Source organism: Mustela nigripes, chromosome 2 (genome assembly GCF_022355385.1).
Source record: "Mustela nigripes isolate SB6536 chromosome 2, MUSNIG.SB6536, whole genome shotgun sequence".
Taxonomy (NCBI): domain Eukaryota; kingdom Metazoa; phylum Chordata; class Mammalia; order Carnivora; family Mustelidae; genus Mustela; species Mustela nigripes.
The window spans coordinates 201484190-201509016 of NC_081558.1; the positions used below are offsets into that span (position 1 = coordinate 201484190).

The 24827-nt window shown below is 40.0% G+C and overlaps 1 protein-coding gene across 6 annotated transcripts in view; it reads right to left on the reverse strand.

The window, feature by feature from the left end:
- The window catches only part of APP (amyloid beta precursor protein), a 262344-nt gene that overhangs the window by 201753 nt on the left and 35764 nt on the right, over positions 1-24827 (reverse strand). For all 6 annotated transcript variants that reach the window (XM_059392200.1, XM_059392199.1, XM_059392198.1 and 3 more), the window contains exon 2: positions 1388-1555. In XM_059392200.1, coding sequence (XP_059248183.1) covers positions 1388-1555 — 168 coding nt within the window. The remainder of the gene's footprint in view (positions 1-1387; positions 1556-24827) is intronic.

Genomic DNA, 24827 nt, shown 5'->3' on the forward strand with positions numbered 1-24827 from the left:
AAAAGGAAATTTTCTAGTACATAAAAGATTACAACAATGTTGCCAGTTTATCTGTTGTTTATATGAAGAATAAGAAGTTTGCCAAGAGGCATAAGACTCATTCCTTTAAATGCTCTTAAAACACAAAGAGCCACATATCCTAGAATAGGCAATTGTCTGGAAGCGTGGGATAAGATGTCTTGGACTCCAGTTATTTTAAACTTAAATTAATAAGGAAGGAATATCCTATACAATATAGCAAGGAAGCCAGCAAAATTACAAAAAGGATGAAGATCTTTATGAATGGTGAGGGTGTGATTTCTAGAATATAAAAGTTAAAAAAGCAAAGTACAGAAAGGTGCTTCCTGTCAGCACCTTTTTATAAGAAAAAGGAGAACCAACCATACCTTCTCTTTTGTTAGAAGGATAAATCAGGAACAATGAAAATGCTGATCAATGGAGGACAGGTGGCGAGCAAGATTTCTAAGTGCACCTTTTTATAGAATTTCCAAGTTTTAACCATGTCAATGTCTTACATTTTCAAAAAACAAAATTAACAAGGAGCAAAAGACTAAGATTGAATATAAGCAAAGAAAATGGATCAAAGTGGTAATATAAATAAGGAAAACTAATTCTAGCAACTTTTCAATACATTATCTTGGCCGTGAAATGATAGTGGGATATATGCAAAGATTAATGAAGTGCCAAGAGATCTTAAACTTTACTCGGTTTATGGATGGTTCTATCACGACGTCATAATTTTTTTAAAAATATGTGTTATATATGGTAAAGCAAGTAAACATAAGGATAGCATAGTGAATCATGAGGAACCAAGATTTTCCTCCCTTCCCCTATGATCCTCGGTTTTGTTTCTTAAATTCCGCATATGAATGAGACAAAATCGGTGTGAGAGAGACAAATCGTAAGAGACTCTTAATCGTAGGGGATGCCGGAGGGGATAGGGTCAGGGAGGGGGTGACTGGCTGATGGGCATTAAGAGGGGCAGGTGATGTTATGAGCACCGGGTGTGGTGTCGTATAAGACTGATGAATCACTGAACTCTACCCCTGAAATTAATAATACACTATATGTTAATTAACTGAATTTAAATTTTAAAAATAATAAAATTTTTAAAAATCATTTAAAAAAAAAAGAGGTGAGCACGAGAGTTCTGGCGATGGATGGTAGCACATTGTAGGTGTATTTAGTATCACCAAACTGTACACTGGTTACGATGACCGATTTTGTGTCTATCTGTACAACAATAAAAAACTGGGAAAAAATATTTTAAAAAGGAACCAAGATTTTCACTCTAAGAGATAAAAGATCAATACTTCAGAAGTGAAATTAAAAAAAATATATACGCATGTGACCCCACATGAATGCCCAGCTCTCGGAAGGGACTTACTTCCTGGCAGTACTGCAGGATATCCTCCTTGGTGCCAATGCAGGTTTTGGTCCCTGAAGGATCGGACTCCCACTTTCCATTTTGCACGTTCATGTGCATGTTCAGTTTGCCGCAGAACACGGCAACCTGAGGTTCTGCCAGCAGACCGGCATTGCCATCAGTGGGCACCTAAAAAAAAAAAAATAAGTTCAGGTTAGTTACACAAATGCACAGCTCTGGGGAAGAGGTTGGGGAAGGCTTGTAAAGAGGAACATGGCATGCAGCAATACCAAAAATAGTTCATTTTCACTTCCAGAAATTCCCGCAAGTAGGAATTAGCTCTGCCGTCCACGTTCCGTTGAGTGTCACGTAGGCTAATACATCTCCAACCACCTATAGTACTGTGCTTTTTTAAAATGTCGAAATACAGGCATTAACAATACTGAGAAGAATTTATTCATTGAAAAGTTTATGCAATCCCCCGTAGCAGATTCTACAGTGCCTACTGAAAGGTTCTGAAAATAAAATAAGGTGTTTTTCTGAAATAAAAATAATCACTCTGGAGGAAACCATATTCTCATAATAGCCTCCAACTGACTCACGCAAAGAACAATGCCAACTCCCTGCTGGATGACCAAGTCTAAGAGGAAGGTTGCACGGTGCCTCCCAGAGCTGAGGGCATGGAGTTAGCGTACCTTCTTAGCCAGCAACTGACATCATTATTTTCTAAACACTAAAATTACTGTAGAATTTACCATGCACAAATATGGTAGCATGTTGGCCATTCCACTGGTTTTCCTCAGAATATTCCCTGGTTATCATTCTCAGCTTTTTTTTTTTATATATATATATAAGACTTTATTTATTTGAGAGACAGGAAGCATGAGAGCAGGAGCAGGGGGGAGGGGCCGTGGGAGAGGGAGAAGCAGACTCCCCGCTGAGCAGGGAGCTTGACTTGGGGCTTGATCCCAGGATCATGACCTGAATAGAAGGTAGTTGCTTAGCCAACTGAGCCACCCAGGCACCCCATCACTCTCTCAGCTCTTAAGAACAGGGTAAGGGTGCTGGCGTCTCACCTCCCCATGCACACTGTGAGGATGCAGCAAGGTCTCTTTCCCAGAGTCCATCCGCTGTGTGCTAAGCTCTTAACAGGTCCTAGCTAGTACTGTTACAGGCAGTATACCATTTCACCGACAGAACTGAAAAGGTTGCCTTTCTGTATTTCCAAACCCTTCTGTGAATAGATACTACCTTTCTAGAAGTGTTTTTCAAATTTTACTTAATGGGTTCTGATGTGTCAAAAGATTTTAAAAAATCAACAAGAGATAAAAGAATAAATCCACAGGAGTAAAAGCGTTATTGGAAAGCAGGGAATCAAAAGACACATTAAGCAAAGTAATTCCTCCTTTGTTAAAGCCAGCCGCTGAGGAAATGGGTGATAGCCATGTCAAGAAGAGTACACTTCCACCAGAAGCCATTCATACCATCGAGAACTAGATGATTCTATAATAAAGTGTATCATTTCTAAAAATTGTTCACAGGAGGGAATAAAAAACAAAACACTAAAATTGCACTGAGATTTCAGTTAAGAAATAGCTTCTTGACATTTCTTCCCACAGAAATGTAAAAATAGATCAAACATCTGTCCATTCTAGTCAGCTTCGTATATATTTTGTCCAACCACAGCAGATTTATGTCGTTAAAAAAAAACAAAAACAACAAAAAAAAGCTGAGACCTGTCACAGATCCAATTCTACTTATTAAGTATATTATAAAGGTATACTGAACAACATTCTGCCTCTCCATCTCCAGATGTAACAGAGTAGCTGAAACCACAGTATTAGGTCGTCAGCAGGAATCAACAAAAATAGTCGGGACCCCTTGACTCCCCAGTCTGGGCCCCTTGCCACCTCCTACAATTTCCAAGCCAGAACCTGGGCATCTCATTTTCTAATAGATGAAAAAACCAGCCTAGGCAGAATGCTCCACAAACAAGTGTCACAGCTTTTTTGAGGGAACAGGAGGAAATTCAATGCCTTGATTCTAAAAAATCAGAATACAAATTTTGTCAATTTTATTGAAATAAGCAGTGGGACAATAACTCTGAAAGAAAGTCAAATAATCATCAGATATCTATAGATAAGGTCCTATATGAGATTCTATAGAGGATATAAAAATATTTTTAATATATAAAATTTATTTATTTCAATGTAAAATATGAACCCTTGTCTTCAAGGAATTTATAGTCTAGTAATAAAATCACTACTGAATTCTCCATGATTACTTCATTCTGTTCAAATTCATTCCTTGTCCCAAAGATTTCCAGTCTTAGCATCTTGGTAACTTATCTCTTAGTGAACAGAAAGACTAATGGTCCCCCACCACAGTTGGTAATTATTTTATTGAATGAATTCCCCCCTTGGTAACTGAAAATGTCTCTGACCTCAAGATTCTCCCTGACCTGTTCACTACAGTTTTGTGAAATGCCCTTCATTCCATAACTTCCCTTCAAGGCACATTTAAGTGCCAGTTTCCCTCCCTGAGGCAGCCAGACTCCAAGAAGGCCTCCAAGGACCCCGGCCTCCGGGTGTTTAAGCTCCTGTCAGTGCTATCCCATAATGCATACAAGGTCTATCTGCACAACAAACAAAATAGGGCCAAAATGATATGTGACTTCCAAGGAAAGGTCATGAAAGGCACCAGGGTTTCTTCCTTGCTCTCTGGGATCCACTGTTTTTGGAGAGGTCAGCTGCTGTGCTGTGCAGACACAAAGGCTGGAGAGGCCCACAGAACGACATGAGGAACCACAGCCTCCTGTCAACAGAAATGTGAGTCAGCTTGGAAACATCCTACAGCCACATCAAGCCTTCAGGACCATAGCCCTTGGTGGCAGGACTGAAACCTGGAGTCAGAACCACCTGGATAGACACGCCCAAATTTGTGACCCACAGAAACTGAGATACTACATGGCTGTCATTTGAAACCATTGCATGTGGAGTGACCTGCTACCCAGCAACAGACAACTCGCATGCTTTTCCTTCTCCAACTCTGTAAGATGTCCACAAATAGCCTTTGATCTCTTCTACTTGAAAAATGCAAACAAGAGACAAAGGATTCCTCCTCTCTTTCATCCTCCAGAGCAGGGGGTCAGCAAATTTCTTCCGTTAGGGGCCAGATAGTAAATATTTTACGTGTTGTAAGCAAGATCTCTGCTGTGACTATTCTGCCCCACTGTTATAATAAAAAAGCAGCCTCAGACAACAGGCAAAATGGGTGTAGCTGTTTTTACAATAAAATTTTATTGACAAAGCAGGCGGGGGCCATCGTCTGCCTATCCCCCTTTTATCAACTGGTGATTTCAACACTCACTCACACCACCTTCTCACCTGCCTCTTAAGCCCCCTGCCATCTGGCTTACGTTCTACCCATCAACTCAGATTGCTTTCTCAAAGGTCACATTTGGCCTCTGGAGAAACCAAATAGGCTTTTTCTTCAGTACCTGCTGCTTTTCAACTTCTTTTTTTTTTTTTTTAAAGATTTTATTTATTTATTTGACTGAGAGAGATCACAAGTAGGCAGAGAGGCAGGCAGAGAGAGAGAGAGAGGAGGAAGCAGGCTCCCCACTGAGCAGAGAGCCCGATGCGGGACTCGATCCCAGGACCCTGAGATCATGACTTGAGCTGAAGGCAGCGGCTCAACCCACTGAGCCACCCAGGCACCCTGCTTTTCAACTTCTTGGCCACACATGATTTCTTCCTTGGAAGTCTTTTCCCTTGGACTCTGTGGCAATGAAATACCGTGGCTCCCCTTACTCTGATTATCCCATTACCAACTCGCGATCCTTCAGTTTCATACTGGAAGACATTCCTAAAGATGGTGTGGGGGGCGGGGGGTTGCTTCTCTTTCACCTTCTTTAAAGAGTCTTCGAGATCTCACGCTTCCAACCCCTAGCTGTAGCGCGGCAACTCCAATGAAACCACCATAATAATCAATGGCAGCAAGTGACATTTCTTTTATCAGTAAGTTTGCCTATACAACACATGCTAGGCACTGAACTCGTTTTGGGGACAAAGCAGTAAATTAAGCCTTGCCCTTGCCTTGACAACAGGATGGCCAACCATCCCAGTTTGCCTGGGACAGAGGGGTTTCCAGGATGTGAGACTTCTTGCGCTGAAACCAGGAAATTCCCTGGCAAGCTGAGACAACTAGTCATCCCAGCTGACAAACACATCGAGGAAGTGTTTTCTTTCGTTCCTACCTTAATTTCTTTTTATTTCTTCCATTCTGCATTCTGTCATCCTCCCCTTTCCCTGACTTTACAGTTCCTTTGTGTCTGTTTGTACAAGCCCACTACTCAAATGGTGGTCATCTTTCTCACATCTCAAATGCATTGATTCTGGCCCTATCATATTACTGAAAAACATTTTTTTTTTTCCTAAGTAGGCTCCACACCCATCGTGGGACCCCAGTGTGGGGCTTGAACTCATGACCCTGTGATCAAGAGTTGGACATGGGTTGCCTGGGTGGTTCAGTCGGTTAAGCATCTGCCTTCTGTTCAGGTCATGATCCCAAGGTCCTGAGATCAAGTCCTATATTGGGCTCCCACCTCAGTGGGGAGTCTGCTTCTCCCTTTCCCCACCCCCTGTTCATGCTCTCTCTCTTTCAAATACATAAAATTTAAGAAGAAAAAAGAGAGAGAGAGAGTTGGATGCTTAACTGACTGGGCCAACCAGGTGCCCCTATTGGAAAACTTAAAAAAAAAAAATTTTTTTTTTTAAGATTTTATTTATTTGTTTGACAGAGAGAGAGAGACAGCACAAGCAGGATGAGGGGCAGAGGGAGAAGCAGACTCCCGGCCAAGCAGAGAGCCCAATGTGGAACTTGATCCCAGGACCCTGGGATCATGACCTGAGTGGAAGGGAGACACTTAACCGACTGAGCCACCCAGGTGTCCCTGTAAAACATTTTTAATTGCCTTGTGATCTCTTCCTTTTAACAAGGGTAGTTAATACTAGAAGATCTATGTTTTAGTTCCTTTTGGATTTTTCACCAGATGAGATCTAACAGTAACTGAAAAATTAACTAGAGAGAATCATGATCATTAACACACTCCATTTTCTGGCAGTGGAAAATGCTTAATAGTTCAAACTTAGATTCCTCAATAATTAGGGCCAATTATTACACTAAAAATTATAAAATTGGCTGTATGTATACATCTGTTATATATGACATTATAAGAGCCTCTTCATAAATTAATACTTAATTCACAGAAACACGTTTCTCGGGCAGAAATTCTTTCTCAAACCTATACCAGCTGTGTACAAGATCACAGCAATTAGCTGGAAGATGCAAATTGAACAAGAAGCTTTTCTCTTTTTACTGAAGCCCACCTGCAAAGAATTCTGTTTTAAGTAACATTCCTAGCTCAGTCAACTTAAAAAAAAAAAAAAAAGAAAAGAAAAAGAAAGAAAGAAAAAAGAAAACCCACAAGGATCTTCACCTGCATCAAATAAGGGTTTTTAGAAACAAAGCAACAAAGCCCTGGGTTGCTACAAGCAGCCCCCTCTTTGGCACAGAGCCAGAAGAAAACCATCACCAGTCAAGGTGGTCACACAGGAGATAATATGCAGCCATCATCCAAGGGCCTGACAGTTTTATTCAAATCCTTTTTTCCCGAATGCAGCCTTAAAGAAATGCTTAATAAATCATATGCAGGGTCTGATGCAAGACTGTTAATGTGGACACTCTTAAAACCGAAATCTTTGGGTCCTAGGGTAAAATCTTGAGTGTGATAGAAATTTGCTGCCAATTAAAATGCGTACTCTCTCAAAGTCTTCCTAAAGAGAATTATTCCTAACTTTTCAAAAACATTTCTCCTTTTAACAGAAATTTGCAATGTAAAACGTCAGTAGATGGGAAACAGAGCCACTTAAGTAACCACCGCATTTTAATTTTACTTTCATCTTAAAGCCATGTGAGGTAAGGTAAGGTTACTTGGCAGAAACGCAAGACAACACCTAAAAGATTGGAACCCTGGCATAACTGGCCATTCACGGTGCGTGTGTTTCTGAAAGAGTGAAAATGAAGATAATTCTTGTAAACGGAATGACTTTCCACTGACATCATAAGACCAGAGATGCTTTCCCATGGGAAAACAGTGTTCAGTGACAATGAACAAAATAAGCGGCTAAAACAATGGAGCATCCACACATTGCCTCCAAAGCAACAGCCTATTTATTACAGAATGCCCTGAACTACAGAGACCAAAACAGTGCACCTAAAAATGCTGTTCATCTTTTATAAATAATCCTTTGCTGCGAGAAAAATATTTTAGGGCCATAATATCTAGAGAACTGAAATGAAAATGGACTTTCCAAAGCAAGTTAGCTGGAAAACAGGCTTTACAAGGGCTTAAGGGGAAATTAACATAAACAAAAATAAACATATATGCCTAATTGAAGCCCATCTGTGGAGCTGAACCTGAGACTTACACCGAGAATTGATGCACTTTACAAGGGCAAAACCAGCCTCTCCAACAAGTTCCCCTGCAGTCTTTTCACACTGGGTGTTCCCTTTCCCAAAAAAGTTTCTCTTTATTATCATCAAGGAGATCAAAATTCCTTATAGAGCAGGCTTGGCAGCATTCCTCCCACACAGTCCTGACTAAAAGGGAAAGGGAACAAGGAATGCTCTGTTTTGCTGGCTGAAAAGTCTCGCTTGGCAAAGAGAGGGCAAGGATCCATAGCTTAGCTGCATCCGTGGATTTATGTAATTTTAAGGTTCGTGGCTAATGAAAACCATCTGGTTTCTGCAGTTAAACGGGCTTCTCACTGGTCTGAATAGCTCGCCTCATACGGTAGAGTATATGGTATTATTTAATCAGTTCACAATTCCCGGGGTGGGGCCAGATTCTTACATGGTATCTTTTTAAAAGCACACCTGGTATTATTTCTATCACACTCAAGATTTTCTCACATAAATACCTTTTACTTGGGCATAACTCAAATGTACCCCACAAAAACGCTTTTAAATTTACTTTTAAGACATTTGGGTTTTCCAATTTCAGTGTAATTGTTCTCTAGACTCACAATCTAGAAGATCTGAGAGTGAACTCCTTTCAAGGGGAAACTGCAGTACATTAACGCTTAACATAAATTTTCTTTCTCCAAAGAAAAAGACTGCCTGACTGTAAGGTTTCCCTTAACATCTTTCTCCCCTCCCCCAAATATCACGAGCAGAACCATAACATCTGCAATTGCCCATTTTGTATCTTGAACAGGGCAACAAATTAAAATTAGAATCCCAGAATGGAAGAATCGGTAAAACATCCATTCCAACTCTAAGGAGAAGGAAGAGGCTCTGGTAAGGATTCGTCCAAGGCCACAATATTAAGAAGAGGTAGAGGTGGGAAGTGGACCTACGCCATTAATGGTTTTGTACACACGACCAGATGACTATCAAAACAGAAAACTGCGATTTCCCTAGGTTTTGCCATCCGTGTGTGGATGCATGTATTTACAGAGAAAAGAATGGAGAGGCTAGTCAAAGCATACAGAAATGTGATTATAGAAATTGTACACAGTTTCAATTTATCCGTGTGGAGGGCTGGCCTTCTTCATTACACCTGCTACTTGGGGCACACTTATTTCAGATCTTGAGTTTTAGGCTAAAGTGCCCCGAGATTTGCCACAAGAGTGAGTAAAGAGAAAAAGATTCCTTTTGAGAACTAATCCATATATTTCGCTCCTTGAAATCGGACGTTCTTTTTGAGCACTGTTGACTTGGCTCAAATGACAAGTTTGCCTTCCTTGAATACATGCTCTCTGCTGGTATCGACCAAGTGAATGCTTGTATGAGGACCCGGAAAATGGAGACCACACCAGTGGCCGGGGCCCACAGCATAAATCTAAACCTACATCAGCCTGCGCTTCAGGGAAACACCTGTCAAGAAATTTTAATGGTCACCAATCGCAATGTGTCAACTGAGCTGTAGCAGGTTTACCTTACCCTAGAAAATAGGACCTACTAGCTTTATAAGGAAATCTCCCACGTCCCAGCCAATTATGCCCCTGTTTCTGCATTGCCTTTTCCAAAGCTCTTTAAAACTCTTCTTCCCCCAACTCCCTGGGGAACACTATTCCACTGCTTGTGGGGCACTGGGCTCCCCCAGTTCATGGCTGTTTTCTCTTGAATGAAGGATAGCAAACTTGTAACTTAAATTGAGTTTTGTCCTTTGACAATATCAAGTTTTTCTTTCTGCTCAGAAGACAGATACTCTATTTATTTTTTGCTTTAATTTTTTTTATTAATTTTTTTTATTTTTTTAATAAACATATAATATCTTTTTATCCCCAGGGGTACAGGTCTGTGAATCGCCAGGTTTACACACTTCACAGCACTCACCATAGCACATACCCCCCCCCAATGTCCATAACCCTACCACCCTCTCCTGACCCCCCAACCCCCAGCAACCCTCAGTTTGTTTTGTGAGATTAAGAGTCACTTATGGTTTGTCTCCCTCCCAATCCCATCTTGTTTCATTGATTCTTTTCCTACTCCCCAAACCCCCCACGTTACATCTCCATTTCCTCTTATCAGAGAGATCATACAATCGGTGGAAAACAGATATTCTAAAGCAGACCCCAAACTCCTTCCATTTCAAAACAAGTCCAGTAAATAATTCTTGCTGCTGGTGGCCAGTAGGATATCAAGAGCTCTCTCAACAGAAACCTTTGTTCCTCAACACCCATAAAATTAAATTACCAATGTTTACAGCATGAATTTTAGACAGGCCTAAGAAAGAGTGATGTCCACTGCCCAGAACAGATATAAAATCTAAAACTGGAATTGAAAAAAATAAAGTCTCAGAGATGGCAAAACTATATGCCTAAACTATGTGCTTCAACTATATGCCTAAAAATCTTTATCTAAAAATCTTTATCATATCTTTAAACTATTTTGACTCTCTCAGCATTGCTAGCTCATCGGCCTCGACCTTGTGCACGGGGAGATAGGAAACGAGTTAAGGGCAAAAATCAAAGCATCTACTTAGGGCTTTCCTTTCATGATCTCATTTGATTCTGAGAAAAAACAAGATAAGTCACTTCCTCATCTACTTAAATAATCAGAAAGATTCAAAATCTGCCTAGGACTCTAATCACAGCTGTTACTCTAAAACCTATGCTTGCTTTTTTCTTACTGAGCCAGCCGGTATTCCTTCTCTTAGTTCTTAACCTTTTTTATTCTTCAGTCTTGAATATTATTTTCAAATAACTTCTTCCCACTATGGCCGTAATATTTTGCAGTTCTTTGTTTCTGGCTTTATAAAATACTATTTTTAGGGACACCTAGATGGTTCAGTCGGTTGACTGTCTTCGGCTCAGGTTATGATCACAGGGTCCTAGGATGGAGTCCAGACCAGGCTCCTTGCTCAGCAGGGAGCCTGCTTCTGTCTCTGCCTGCCACTCTCCCCTGCTTGTACTCTCTCCTCTTTCTCTGGCAGGTAAATAAATAAATAAATAAATAAAATCTTTAAAAAATAAGTAAAGTAAAATATTATTTTTAGAGGAAGTAAATAAAAGAGGAAGCAGACCTATAGTTGAAATGTTTAATCTGCATTTCTTAAATTTAAATCACTAGATGTTCACTGGGTGTTATGTACAACTAGTGAATCATTGAACATTACATCAAAAACTAAGGATGTACTATGTGTTGGCTAACTGAATTTAAATTAAAAAAACTAAAAATCAATCAATCAATGAATCAATCACTAGAGGTTAACAACCTAGTAAAGTTTGGTGGCTTTCTCTTTAAGAAATCTCCCCTGAAATGCAAATGAAAACTTTCTCCTATATTTGTTCTTTCCTTAAATTAGAAGTAGCGAATTGAATCTGCAAAGCAGGGGTCTAGAATCACCAACATTCCAACTGTTAACCCATGTTCATTAACCCTTACACCTTACTTAATCTGTATTTTCAGGGATATATGCATATATATCTCTCTATAAACATACCATACAGGTAGTTAGTAATGTAATAAACATGTGTGCATACACATGGGGGTTTACTGGTAAAGAGTAAGCAAATTTCAAATGAAGGTGTTTTGTTAAAATCTCATTCTAGAGTTAATGCATTTAAGTCATATTGCTAACAAGCTGGAGAACCTAGAAATTGGGTTTCCCAGAAATCCTGGTTTGGTTTTTTTTTTTTTTTAAGATTTTATTCATTTACTTGACAGAGAGAGATCACAAGTAGGCAGAGAGGCAGGCAGAGAAGAGGGAGAAGCAGGTTCCCTGCTGACCAGAGAGCCCGATACGAGCAGGACCCTGAGATCATGACCTGAGCAGAAGACAGAGGCTTAACCCACTGAGCCACCCAGGCGCCCCAGAAATGCTGGTTTGAATGGCATCCACTGTGAAAAATTTTGATAATAACAAATGAACAATTTTCCTGTGTAATTTCTGCAAGTTCTGACAGCCAGGACAGATTAGCATTCAGTACACAAAGCAACCCAGAAAAATTCAAATTCCATTACTCCTCTCCATTTTATTTATTTATTTATTACTCCTCTCCATTTTAGACACAGGAACAATTCCACAGGTGTTCAGTTTCTGAAGTTTTATTATTTCCTATCAAATCTGGCCAACCTCAGCCAAGATCAGTGAATCCAGAGGCCTGGGAACTACCATAATCGGTTATTATTTTAAGCCACTGAATTTTCAGGGTGGATTGTAGCTTTGTGTCATTGCTGTAGCAAGGCAAACTAATACAGGTATGTATCTGATAAAAATACTAAAGTACTAAGTAATAGAATCAGAACTCAGAATTATTTCAGAAGGTAGAAATTTTTTCAAATTGAAATTTTTTAAGTATATATAATATCCTGTATTTTGCCTGAAATAATTCTTTGAAGCAGGACAGAACAGGAAAGGCACAGCTGGGTAGCAGTTCCATAAACAAAACAAAACAAAAAACAAAACAAAAATAAATAAATAAACCTTCCAAAGGCTTTAAGAGATGAAAATAAAAGGAAAAAATATAATAAAGGCAATGTACTCTTATGTTTTACAAATACAAGGCTCCACATGATCATGGGAAATCCTGTTGTGCCAAATTACATCCTCAAAGATGTATTAACATTTTTTTAAGAGTTTTTCTTTTTTTAATATTTTTATTTATTTGACAGTCAGAGATCACAAGTAGGCAGAGAGGCAGGCAGAGAGAGAGGGAGAAGCAGGCTCCCCGCTGAGCAGAGCTTGATGTGGGGTTCCATTCCAGGACCCTGGGACCATGACCTGAGCTGAAGGCAGACGCTTTAGCCCACTGAGCCACCCAGGCACCCCAAGAGTTTTTAACTTTTAAGTAATCTCTATGCGCAACGTGGGGCTTGAACTTACAACCCTGAGATCAGGAGCTGCACGTTCTACTGAGTGAGGCAGGCAGGCGGTTCTGTAGTCACATTTTTAGATAAACACTAAAGAAACTAAAGAAAGGTTATCTTGGAGGGTATGAAACTGAATAAAGGAAACCTCATTTAAAATGGAGTCAGAAGGCCAGAAGGGGGAGCTCTAACACCCCCCCCCCCCCCCCCCAACTCTTCACTTGCATCCCCATCAGGAAGAAGCCGATTTTGCTACTCCAGCAGGAAACAGAATTTCTCCTCACCCAGCAACAAGGTCAGCCAATAGGAAAATACCACACCTCAGCCAATGAGAAACCATCACCACTCTGAGCTCTTGCATTCCTTCAAAGGACTTGTATTCAAAGCAGTCCCTCCCAACTTCCTCCTTTCCTCTAAAAGTAATGCTCCTGTCTTTTGATCTCCTTTGGTTTGCCAAAGCTTGTGTGTCCCAAGTTGCAATACCTCTGCTATTCCCACAAAACCCAGATGTGTTCATAAAAATAACTGGTTGTTTTAATATAGGGTTGACAAAGGAGACAAAATTTTATCAGGCAACTTTAATGAAAATGAGAAAAAAGGAGAAAAAAACATCTGAAGGAAAATTTCAAGGGAAAGTCTCTAAATGCAAAAAAAAACAAAAAAAAACAAAAAATGATGGAGAGTTGCTGAGAAAGAACATCCCGTCATGGAGACGGTGAGCACCTCCTCAAGGAGCCATGTAAGTGGATGGATAACCAGCTACCAGAGTTGCAGAGGAGGCTGCTCAACTGGGTGGGAAGTTGGAAGAGGTTCAAAGTTTTCAAAAGTTTAAAGCAGTGGGATCTTGTGCTCAAATAAAATTTGGTGTGAACCCCTCACAGCTGGGCATTCCCCCCTCAAAACCTGGATTTCCACCTCACACAGCTTGTCTAACACTGGTCTCTCCTAAAATTTGCTCTACTACTGTCTTTTCTATTGTTAGCCTATGGGCCTACTGCTCTCCACCTCAAACACCTTTGCTCCCGTCTGTCACTGGCATTCTTAACATAGTTCTCAAGAAAAGGACTACACTGTCGAGTACCCTGAAGCTGTACAATTAAGGGCGAACACTAGCTGTTTGAACTGAAGAACTGAATTTTTATTTGATTTCACTGTTATTAATGTAAATGTAAATTTATAAAGTCCGATTACTGAAAAATGTTTAAGCAAGTTTACAATTTGAATAAGCAGAGCCACTTTCTGGCTGTACATTTTATGAGCTCTTAGAAAAAATTTTCTGATGAAAATTTAGTGTCCCAGTTGAGATTTTGATGACTTAGCAATTATATTGTAAGATACTTCAAAATTTTTATACGCTGAGTGGTAAGTGGGTTAAACTTAAAATATATTAAAATAAATTCCAATTGTTTCTGTACTTTTTATTTTAAAGATTTTATTTGTTTGTGTACTTTTTAAAAAATGTGGCTCCTAGAAAATTTTTAACTAAGCATGTGACTTACATTATACTTCTAATAGACAGCGCTCCCCTAAAACATGTCAGACAAAGGCAATACAGAAATTTAAAATGTGGTAATAAATGTCCTTGTCAACATATTAGCCATTTGTCTCTCACCAATCTTACTGCACTCCTATTGCTTCTTTTCCGTCTTTCTTATCATCTCTTGGAAGTGAGTTCTTCAATTAGTTCAGCTGGCACAGACCAGCACATTTATGAGAAACCTGATAAATATTTGATAGGAGGTAGAGAATCAGATAAAACAATGGCTTAACTGTGGCACAAGAGCCACAGGCTCTTGGTTTTATCTCTTAGAGCTGAGAAACAAAGATCTGACTGGGGAAGGATAAGACGATGCTCCAAACACAGGCCCTTTTAAGCTTTTAAGATGATGGCAATCACCTGCTGCTATCTTTAAATCTGACTGATTCTGTGGGCTTCTACATTTTTCTTTCTTTTTCTTTAGATCTCTGTAAATGACAATCCGTTTAAATGGGCAGGTTTTTTAATTGAGTTAAATGTATTTTGTTTTCACTCAGTATGTTTTTAAAAGGAAAAATTTTAATGAAAACAGTCTAATGCTATTAATTAATCAATGCTCCTGCCTCCTATTTCACATGTGGCTGTGCAAATGCTAAATCTTATTCTAATTACACTCCTCCCAGCAAAGAACATGCAAACTGACCACAAAATACTCATGCTAAGATCATATCCCCCAGAGCAGTATGTGCTTGCTGAACACAAGCAGTGAGGCCACTGGCCACATGTAGCCCGGCTCAGCCCTCCGCAGGAGGTAGAGGTGTGTGCTGAAGAGGGTGGGGTGAGAAAACAGGATACAGAGTTCTGGGACAAGTACTTCTGTCATTTGATACCTCACGTTGAGATCCTACCAGATTTCTCCCACATGACACCAAATGATTTCTGAAGTTAAAGCCTCCATATCACCTGGGTTTAGCACACAGACAGAGCCAAGTAAAGCGTGTATTTATGAGCTCTAGACAGAATTTATCTCATTGATCTGGAACATACTGCCCCCCACATAATTTGCAAGCTGAATTGTTAGGATTGTTTCGGGGTCATTTCTCTTTTTAATACGAGGCTCTGATGTTGACCTGATATTTGAGATATCTCACTCATTACCTGGCAGATGCACTTATCTTTACCTTTTATTCAGTAGCATACTCCTCACAGGGCACCTGGGTGGCTCAGTCGGTTGGGCATCTGACTCTAGATTTCGGCTCAGGTCATGATCCCAGGGTTGTGGGATCAAGCTCTTCATCGGGCTCTGAGCTCAATGCAGAGTCTGCTCGAGAGTCTCTCTCTGCCTCTCCCTCCGCCCCTCCCTGCCCTTGCTCTCTCTGTCTCCAAAAATAAAGAAAATCTTTTAAAACATATACATCATAGTCATCACTAATCTAATGACACAGCTTTAAAACGGACTTTATCTGTAGCACCACAGTATTCTAGAGCAGAGGGCTTATATGCTAACATGCTTAAGGTACAAATAAGAGCATTTTAAAAGTTTAGTGTTGCCTTTTCTATTTTTTTTCCTTTTATCACTGCAATCCTGACCCACTCATAATGCCCCACATAGATGAAACAGTCCCCAAGGATCCTTAGGGTAAAATGGAAAACAAGCTTCTAGAAGAGGTAGTGAGTTTACAAATGGAGTCAGTTTATCCTTTAATTAGAATCTGGACAGGAGGGCCACAGCCACACATCTGCATCCTCGAGTTACCCATACAACTTGGACTGGAGAGAAAAAGGGACATATTCCTCTAACCTCTGTCAGCCCAGAAATTCGTCTCTACTTTTCTTCACAGCTTCCACCAGGTTTTAGGCTTCAGGCCACTATGAACCAAACAGAGGCAGAGACACCAACAAGGCTAAACCAGGGAGAGGAGGGTAATGGGATCCCTAGGCTTGGGCTGTCCTGCGTGAGGGAGCCAGTATACACATCTGGGTCTGGTACGTTACAGATTATCCATATCCTTTCATGTCTTTACAATTTCTAGTGCTAAAGCGGTATGAAAATACTTACCAGGTTACAGACCCTTAGAAAAATGTGCATTTTGCTGGTAAGTCAAGATAGAATACTGTCCCTTCAATGTACATTAAAATCTGAGAGTGGCTCTCCGGGGGTCAGGGGTGCACACATCAACCTCAGAGCCCCTGCTAACCTCTCTAGGAAGTCATTTCCATCTGATTTCCTACTAGCTTGAGGTAGAGCAGCTCTGAACAGTCTCAGCTGGCCTGCCAGTAAAATTGCCAAATTTACAGGATTTGTATGTTTTAGCATGGGTTGAGCTTGTGTCTTATAAAATGGTACCAACTGGCCCTTGCCATTAGTAGACTGTTTTCAATGAACAACGAAGATCAGAAGTGGAAGAATGATAGTTAACAAATTTTATGAAAAGATTTCTAAAAAATTGTTGAAGCAGGTCACATTAAGTAAGGAGACCAGGCAAGCAGGAAGGAAAAGAAGAGGGACTAAAAGAATTTGCTCCATGAACGTTAATGGAGATAAAGGAGTTCAGATATTACCATTTACTTCTGTTCATACCACTTCCTACAGACACCCGTATACATACACTTTCATATTTACACATAGGTAAGAAACCACCTACAGTGTGTTGGACTGAAAAAGATTATAAATAAGTATTATATATGGAATAAGAGTTCAAATATCTTTATGTCAAGTGGCATCAAAGAATTCATGATCTTGAAACGTCACCTTTCTATTTTTAGAATATTTGTAGAACTATTTCAGGTGGAGAACATAAAGTACCTTATTTTTTAATATGCAGACAGGATATTTACATTATGTCCTTTGGTTTATTTCCTTTCAAAGTTGCATAATATTTACCAACTGTCTACTTTTCCTGTCTGCTTCAAACCCTCATGCTATTGTGTTTTTATTACTAGGACTTTTAGTATAGGAGAAAACCGCTTTCCAAATGTAATAGAAATTCAGAGAGAGTATTATGTGATGTGAGGAATCTGTGATAACATTCAAACAGCATTCCTGCTCATTGTTCAAACTGTATTCTGTTAACTTATCACTTTCAGTGTAAGCCAAGGTTGTTTCTTTTCCTCCAGGGTTTTAACACTGAAGAGTACTCAAGGTTTAAGTTTCAAGCTATTTGCTTGATAAGCAGAAGCAGATTATCCTTCTTCAGTAAGGCACCAAGCCTTTTCTCAAAGAAGCTTTCCCTTTCTGGAACTCTAGACTCACAATAAGAATTGTTCAAATTGCCTTTCCTATCAGAATAAAGACTATTACGAACTACAGTACCAGGAGAAAAAAATTCTGAAAGGAGGTTAACTGTGAAGACTATTTCTACTTTCTTGGCTATGTTAAAAAAAAAAAAAAATTGCAGAAACAAAAGCCCACGAACAAAAGAACATAAATGTCCATATTTGGGGTCTTACATTTCCACTTGTAATGTCAGTTTCAGTGACATAACATCTGAATGTTAGCTTCTCTATCTCTAAGTGGGAATAGCACCAACTATTCAATTTAGAGGCTATTAGGGACACAGATATGATCTAAATGAAGGCAACTGGACAGTGACGATGGCAAAAGCACGCGGGGTGCTCCCACAACGAGGGTGAGGCTGATGGTACCACCTGTAGGTACTCATCTAAGTTTTATCTGCTAAAGTAGAAGAAAACATAATGTCTACACAGGTTAGGTAGTGTGAACAAGGATTCCCAGTCTTTGCAAACAAGATGAGTTAAAGATCTTCTCTGAGGGATGCCTGGGTGGCCCAGTTGGTTGGACGACTGCTTTCGGCTCAGGTCATGATCCTAGAGTCCTGGGATTGAGTCCCACATCGGGTTCCCAGCTCCATGGGGAGTCTGCTTCTCCCTCTGACCTTCTTGCTCAGGCTCTCTCACTGCTTCTCTCTCAAATAAATAAATAAAATATTAAAAAAAAAAAAAAGATCTTCTTTGACTTACAATGGAGTTACATCCCCATAAACCCATCGTTAATTGAAAACATCTTAAGTCAAAAATGCACTTAATACACCTAACCTACTGAACATCACAGCTTAGCCTAGCCGCCCTCACACTTACTTCCCTACAATTGGGCAAAATCATCTAACACAAGGCCCATTTTATAACAAAGTATCGAATACCTCATGTAGTTTCTTGAACGGGGTACTGAAAGCGAAAAACAGAATGGCTGTCAGCCTGTTGGTTGTTTACCCTCGTGATAGCGTTTTTTACCCCCCCCCCCCCCCCCCATTGCGTTTTGCACCCTGGGGGCTATGGCTGCAACCACCGCCACCCAGCGTCAGGAGAGAGGACTGTACCGCAGATTGTGAGCGCAGGAAAACATCCAAATTTAAAAGTACCATTTTTACTGAATGCATCTCATTTTCATTTCTCGCCATCCTAACGTCACAAAATCCTAAACTGAACCATCCGTACTTCACTGTCTACTGACTGAAGACCCTCTTTGCTCATTGGTACTTGCCCCTCCTTCTCTCCCACTGCAAGCACTCAATAAGCATTTATGGAAAGCATTAGGGAATGCCTGGCATGAAAAATACAACAATCACCGGCATGTTGAAAATGTAATCATTGACAAAGGCGTGGAACGATACAAGACCAATTCCAACTCAGATACCCGTGGGTTTTTTTTCTACTGTGGGCACCAGAAGGGTAATTTCCTAATGCACAGAAAATAGAACACCCACACCCCTGTCTTTACCAACTCTCAAATGTAGCTGGAGCCAGACTTGTTTGAGGAACTCAGGCTCCTCTTAGTAAAAACAAAACAACAGCATAAACCAAAAAACCCCAAAACCAAAAAGCAAAAACATGGTGCAAAAGGCAAGGGGGCTTGCGATCTATATGTCTCAATAACCTTCAGCGATAATTTCCTGACTTTTGGTAACACATTCCTGAGAGGAGCAGTATTTTGCAATTCAGGCAGCATTTAAAAAATATCAGATTATCTCACTAGACTCTTAGATTTGCACAAACAGTCAGGGCGGCCAGACTCCTTTAATAAAGCATCCAATCACCTATTTGAAACATTCCTGCAGCTGAAAGCCCTCAGCAGCATGAAGCTGATTCTCAGAGATTTCAGTGTAACCTAACACCGAAAGTGAAGGCTAGTGTAAAAAAATACACCTGAAAATATTACAAGGAAGAGACAGAAACTATTTGTTGAACGGCTAAGCAGAACAGCACATGCTGATGGCTATCAAACACTTGTCCTTCTCACAGAGAAGGTTTCAGAGTTTGATTCCTGGGTTATGTTTCAGGAAAAGTTCTGGCTTGATGCCTTGTATGAAGACAAACATTTCCCAGGTACAGAATACATTCAAGCCTGGGGGTCGAGGGGTGACCCAAACATCTCAGACTTCCACGGACACAGAATGGTGCCCTGCTCGCTCGTAAAAGGTACTAAAGTGACAAAGAAGTAGCTGGTTTGATCTGGAGGAGGCAGAGATGGGTGGCAGCTGGCACAGAGCAGGCAGCCTGAAGACAGGAGCAGAAAATATCCATGGCATGAGTGTGGGGACAGCACAATTGAAAGGCAGGATAGGGTTAGGTACGAATGACCTTGAATTTGCAATAATGTCTATAGCCAAGGGGAGCTAACTGCCACCTTCCACAGAGAGCAGCAACCCATCTGTGTATGAGGGGAGCACAGGGGCACATGACCTTCCTTTGTAGACCCCTTTCTCTCTTAAAACATTTTAAACTGCTATTTTAAGGCTGTGGTGGTATAAAGGGGACCGTAATTCAGGTGAGATTCATTAGCATATAGTCATTATTTCCGGCTTTTTTTTTTCCTTCTGATTTTAAAAGAAATTACAATGGAAACATTTTCATGGGCCCTTAGAGCATGAAAGGCCCAAGGCACTGTGCCTACCATGCGTAATGGAGAAGCTGAACCTCTGTGGAGTAGGGAAAGGAGAGAAGTGCATGGCTAACGACATAGCACGAGTTTAAGCAGCAGGAGAAAAACAGGCAGCGAAGGCAGAAAATGGAAGCAGAGGCAGAGAGATGGGACCCCACGGAGTGCTGGTGGCAGCGGAGGAATCTCCAGGACCTGCCCAGATGACAGCAGTAAGTGTCAGGACACATCCTGAGAGAGATTTCGAGTTCATCCCAGTGCGATGGAAGAAGGAAAGAGAGAGTCACTCTGGTCACCGCTCCCCAGATTTCCCTGCATAATCCCTATTCTGCGACCACCTCCATGTGCCACACATCACACCAGGAGTTCTCGTATCACGATGGGTGATCAATCTACCTGCCTTTCACCACCTTGAGTGATGGGACATTATTTTAATTTTCAAAACTACCAGATGTTTAAAGGAGCTATGCAGGGCTGCTGTTACTGTGTGTACGTAACCTGGGGAAAGAATGATCTGGAATTTTGCATCACTAACTCATTTCTGAGCCACTGGGAAATCTTCCTGACACTTGCACAGAGGGATAAGCCCTAAAATAGAGAAAAACCATGCAATACAGACCATATCCCATCCCTGACGAAGAGAAGCATTATACTGTGTTGCAAAGATTTAAGTTTTACCAAGAACTCTAACCACGGGCTGTTTATGTAAGCGGAACTTTTAAAACAAGTCAAATAAACCAAGAGAAATGCGCAGCTGTGACCACACACACACACACACACACACACGCATGTAGATTCAGGCTTCCTACATTACTGCAGCAGCTCATGGCACATAATTCTAAATAATAAGAATTTTAAGTAAAATTCTTCTGGATTTTTAGATTTTTAGATTTGCTAGAAGGTGTTAAGAAGGTGCACTCTTTCTTTTATAAGCACAGCCAATCTTTAGTTAAAGATTGTTTTAACATGGCATAAAAGTAAAAGCTTACTTAAAAGTAAAAGCTGCTTTAACTTGGCACTAGGCTTGCCAATGCTATTTGGCTATGCAGTGGATCTCTACCGAGGAAAGCGCTTTAGCCCAAGTGGATCATGAGTCACCTTTCGTTCTGCGCTCCATGAACTGTTTCTAGGTTGAGGCTCAAGGGTCTCAGGAAAGCTAACTGCCACAATGTTGGTGTTGCTTTTGTTACTAAACATGCCACCATGTACTGGGGCAGCCTCCCCCAGCCCCCCAACAACTGAGAATTTCGTGGCTCAAAATGTCAGTAGTGCACCTAGGTTGACAACCCTGACCTAGCCTCTTCCTCAGGGTGAAGAGTCATGTCTTACTCATCTCTATATGCTTAGGATAAAACTTGGAACAATACTGGCACTCAAACAGTGGTTGAACTAAACAGATTCTCTCCCAGAAGACTGAAATAACTAATCCAACTGAAATAATGTAAAAAGCATGACTATAAAAGTTCTATAAAATATGCCTTGCCTTCCATGAATACAAAAAATGACATATGTTGATTTTTAAAAGATATGTGGAACATCAAATCATTAGCATTATGCATAATTAAATACCCCCACTCAAGAGTGGCCCAGTATTATTTAGTATGTAGACAATATAAAAAAAATGTATTAACTTTTATGGGCCAATCTATAACAATAACCCTAACAATGAAGAAGTCTTGAGGGTTAATCATCCAACCTATGAACACACAAAAGGGGTGGTAACAGCTTCTACACAAAAGTGACAAGAACACCCTCATGTACTCATTACAAGGGCTCCAAGACCAAGAAATCCAGCCAGATCTTCTGCCCATGGGTAATTCTGGCCTAACTCTAACCAATCATTTCATAATGAAGGACTCAAGACAAAGGGAGAGAGGGCTAAACTGCTGGAATCCCTCTGAATAACTTATTAACTCCACAGGAATAACGTGTGTATGCTAACAGGTTATATTAATCAAAAGTCCTTTGAAAAGGCATGACTAAAAAAAAAAAATTGTTTCCAGAAACTTCTTCATGTGGTGTGTCTGTACCTATAAACCTAATCAAATCTAACACTGCCTCTATCTCTAGAGACCTCTTTAGCTCTTGATTTCCTTCATCTCTAAAATGGATATAAGAACATCTCACCACATAGGCTATTATGAGATTAAAATTCAATAATATACATAAGATGGATAGCAGGTCATTTGCTTTACAGAGAGCTAATTGTATGGTCCCGGCTGGGATTTAGCAGGAAGGAAGAAAAGGGATTCCAGTATGGGCGCTTCCAGAGACATCCAGAGAGACTGAACTAACAAAACACAGCACTTGAAGTCTCCTGAGAGCTATCCCCATAAAGATGTCTGCTCTTTATTCAGGAATCCTGAGAGGATTTTCTGCTCTAAAGAAAATGCTGACTACATAACCAGATATGACACACTGGTTTAAAGAATGTCTTATGCCACTTGAAATAGACCATCTTTCCTCATTTATCTGCAAGATGTCTGCCTGCCAAGTTGTTTCTAAGAGAGACAAACTAGTAACTGCACAACGCCATCATTCCCAGCCACAACCTGCAAGCTTAATGTGGCAGATCTGACTCACCAAGTTGATACAGTATTTTTAAACCATCGGAGATATTTTAATTCAAGCAGGTTTAAGTTGTCAATTATAAGGTTTATGAAGTCCACTCTGGCAGTTTACTATCAGTGAATGACAATGGTTCTAAACAGGGCGAAGGCGCTATAGCCAATTTCAAGATGGTAAGAACTTTTCATTTGTTTAGCCACAATGTATTCAATGTATTTCTTTATAGAGAACAACTCTCAGGTAAGAAATTTTTTGTTGCAAGCTCATACCTCTGTTATTAATCACTAAGTAACATATACTCAGAAGGGCCTGGTGGAGTTTAAGACGCGTTTTTCAAAGTATCAAAAAACATCTCCTTTAATCTCTAAATCAGTGTTCTCAAAAACGGTTTCCAAGAGATGTTAACAGTTATTCCCTGGGGCAAGGGGGAGGGGGTGATCTCTTGTCAAACACATTCCAGAAATGGACCCTTTGAGGTGAATCTGGGAGGCTTGTGAAAATCCTATAATAATTGAATCAGTTTAACTTCTTTTTTTATACCAAGTTTCCAGACATAATTGGCCATGGAAGTCTTCTAAAAAAGCACAAATATAACACATTTATCATATCTGGAACACAATTTTTAAAACATGCTAAGATACCTGAAATGAATAACCAAGCAAAATTTAACCAAGTCATTTTGAGTAAATCAAAATAAGTAAAACCAAAAAGTAGTCTTACAGGGAACAAGGGTGGGGAGCCCGGATGGCTCAGTTACGCATCTGACTCTTGATTTCCGCTCAGATCATGATCTCAGGGTGAAGGCGCACAGCCCCTCACCTGGGCTCCATGCTCTGCACGGAGTTAGCTCGAGAGTCTCGCTCTTCTTCTACCTCTCCCCCATTCATGCTTTCTCTCTCTCAAAACAAGTAAATAAATCTTTTCTTTAAAAATGGGGGGCAGAATAGGACAGGGGGTAACACCAATTGCCCACAGAACTTATGATAACAGAGCATCAGATCTGGCTCTAGGTAAAATAACTACGGGACATGTAGCATGCCGAACAAGCCTAACTATGTGCTCCCTACCAGAATATTTCAAAAGCAAATCACGGGCATTTAGAAACATGCAAGAATAAATAAAAAGATAAATAAATAAATAAATAAATACAAATCAAGAACTTCATAAGGTGCCAATGTGGTGTAAAATTCTTTTGCCTTTTAAACTGTACAGGTAAACTGAATCAATGCGATTTATTCCAAGTGAAGTCAGATTTTCATGTACAGAAATAAATGTGAGATGGCAGACGACAGGGGCAAACACAGAAATCACATCCCTGGATTCCAGGCTCACATTTGCAAAATTCAACAATGTGATACTAAGTAAAAATAATGAGTCGATAAGGACTAAGACAGAAGCCCTCAATGTCATAGTTCTGAACTAAAAGCACACAGCCAAGAGGAAAAAAAAATTAATACTTTTGTTTCCACAACACAAAGCATGAACTACTGTGGACTTCACAATAGAGAATACAAATTGCTCCTGATTTTACCATTTTCACACAAGTGAGAGAGAAGTCAGCCCGACTCCTAAATTAAATTTCCCTTTCTATAAAGGAAAGGCCTTTAGAAGACCTTTACAGATCTTCATACGTATCTTGTGATATTGGGGAACTCAACTATAGTAAGAAATAAAAAGCACCAGATGAGTAAAAGATAATTAACATAATACCCAGAACTTCACTATTTCTTTTTCTTTTTAATTTCACTATTTCTTAAATACTGCTTTCCCTTAATTAAATATATTGAATCACTGTGCTCATTTTCATTATGAAGAAGCTATAAAGTGTTCAAGGTCACATGAAACCCAGACTAGCTATATTTCCCATTAGAAACAAACAGAGACTGTAATTCCTAGGAAGGTTACATTCAGAATCAAAATGAGACACAGAGCATTATTCTGCTATGTTTAAAACACAGCAGAATTTTTTTAAATTGCTATATTAGGTCATCTCTATTCACCAATTAAATTTAAAGTTTAAAACATCTATGAAAGAAAACCTTCTTGCTCTGAGTTTCTGTTTGAAGATTGGCAGTGTTGTTTCTCTGAAGGTAGCAATGTACGGACGGATGTTTCAAGGAATGACAGAATTTCCACAGGAA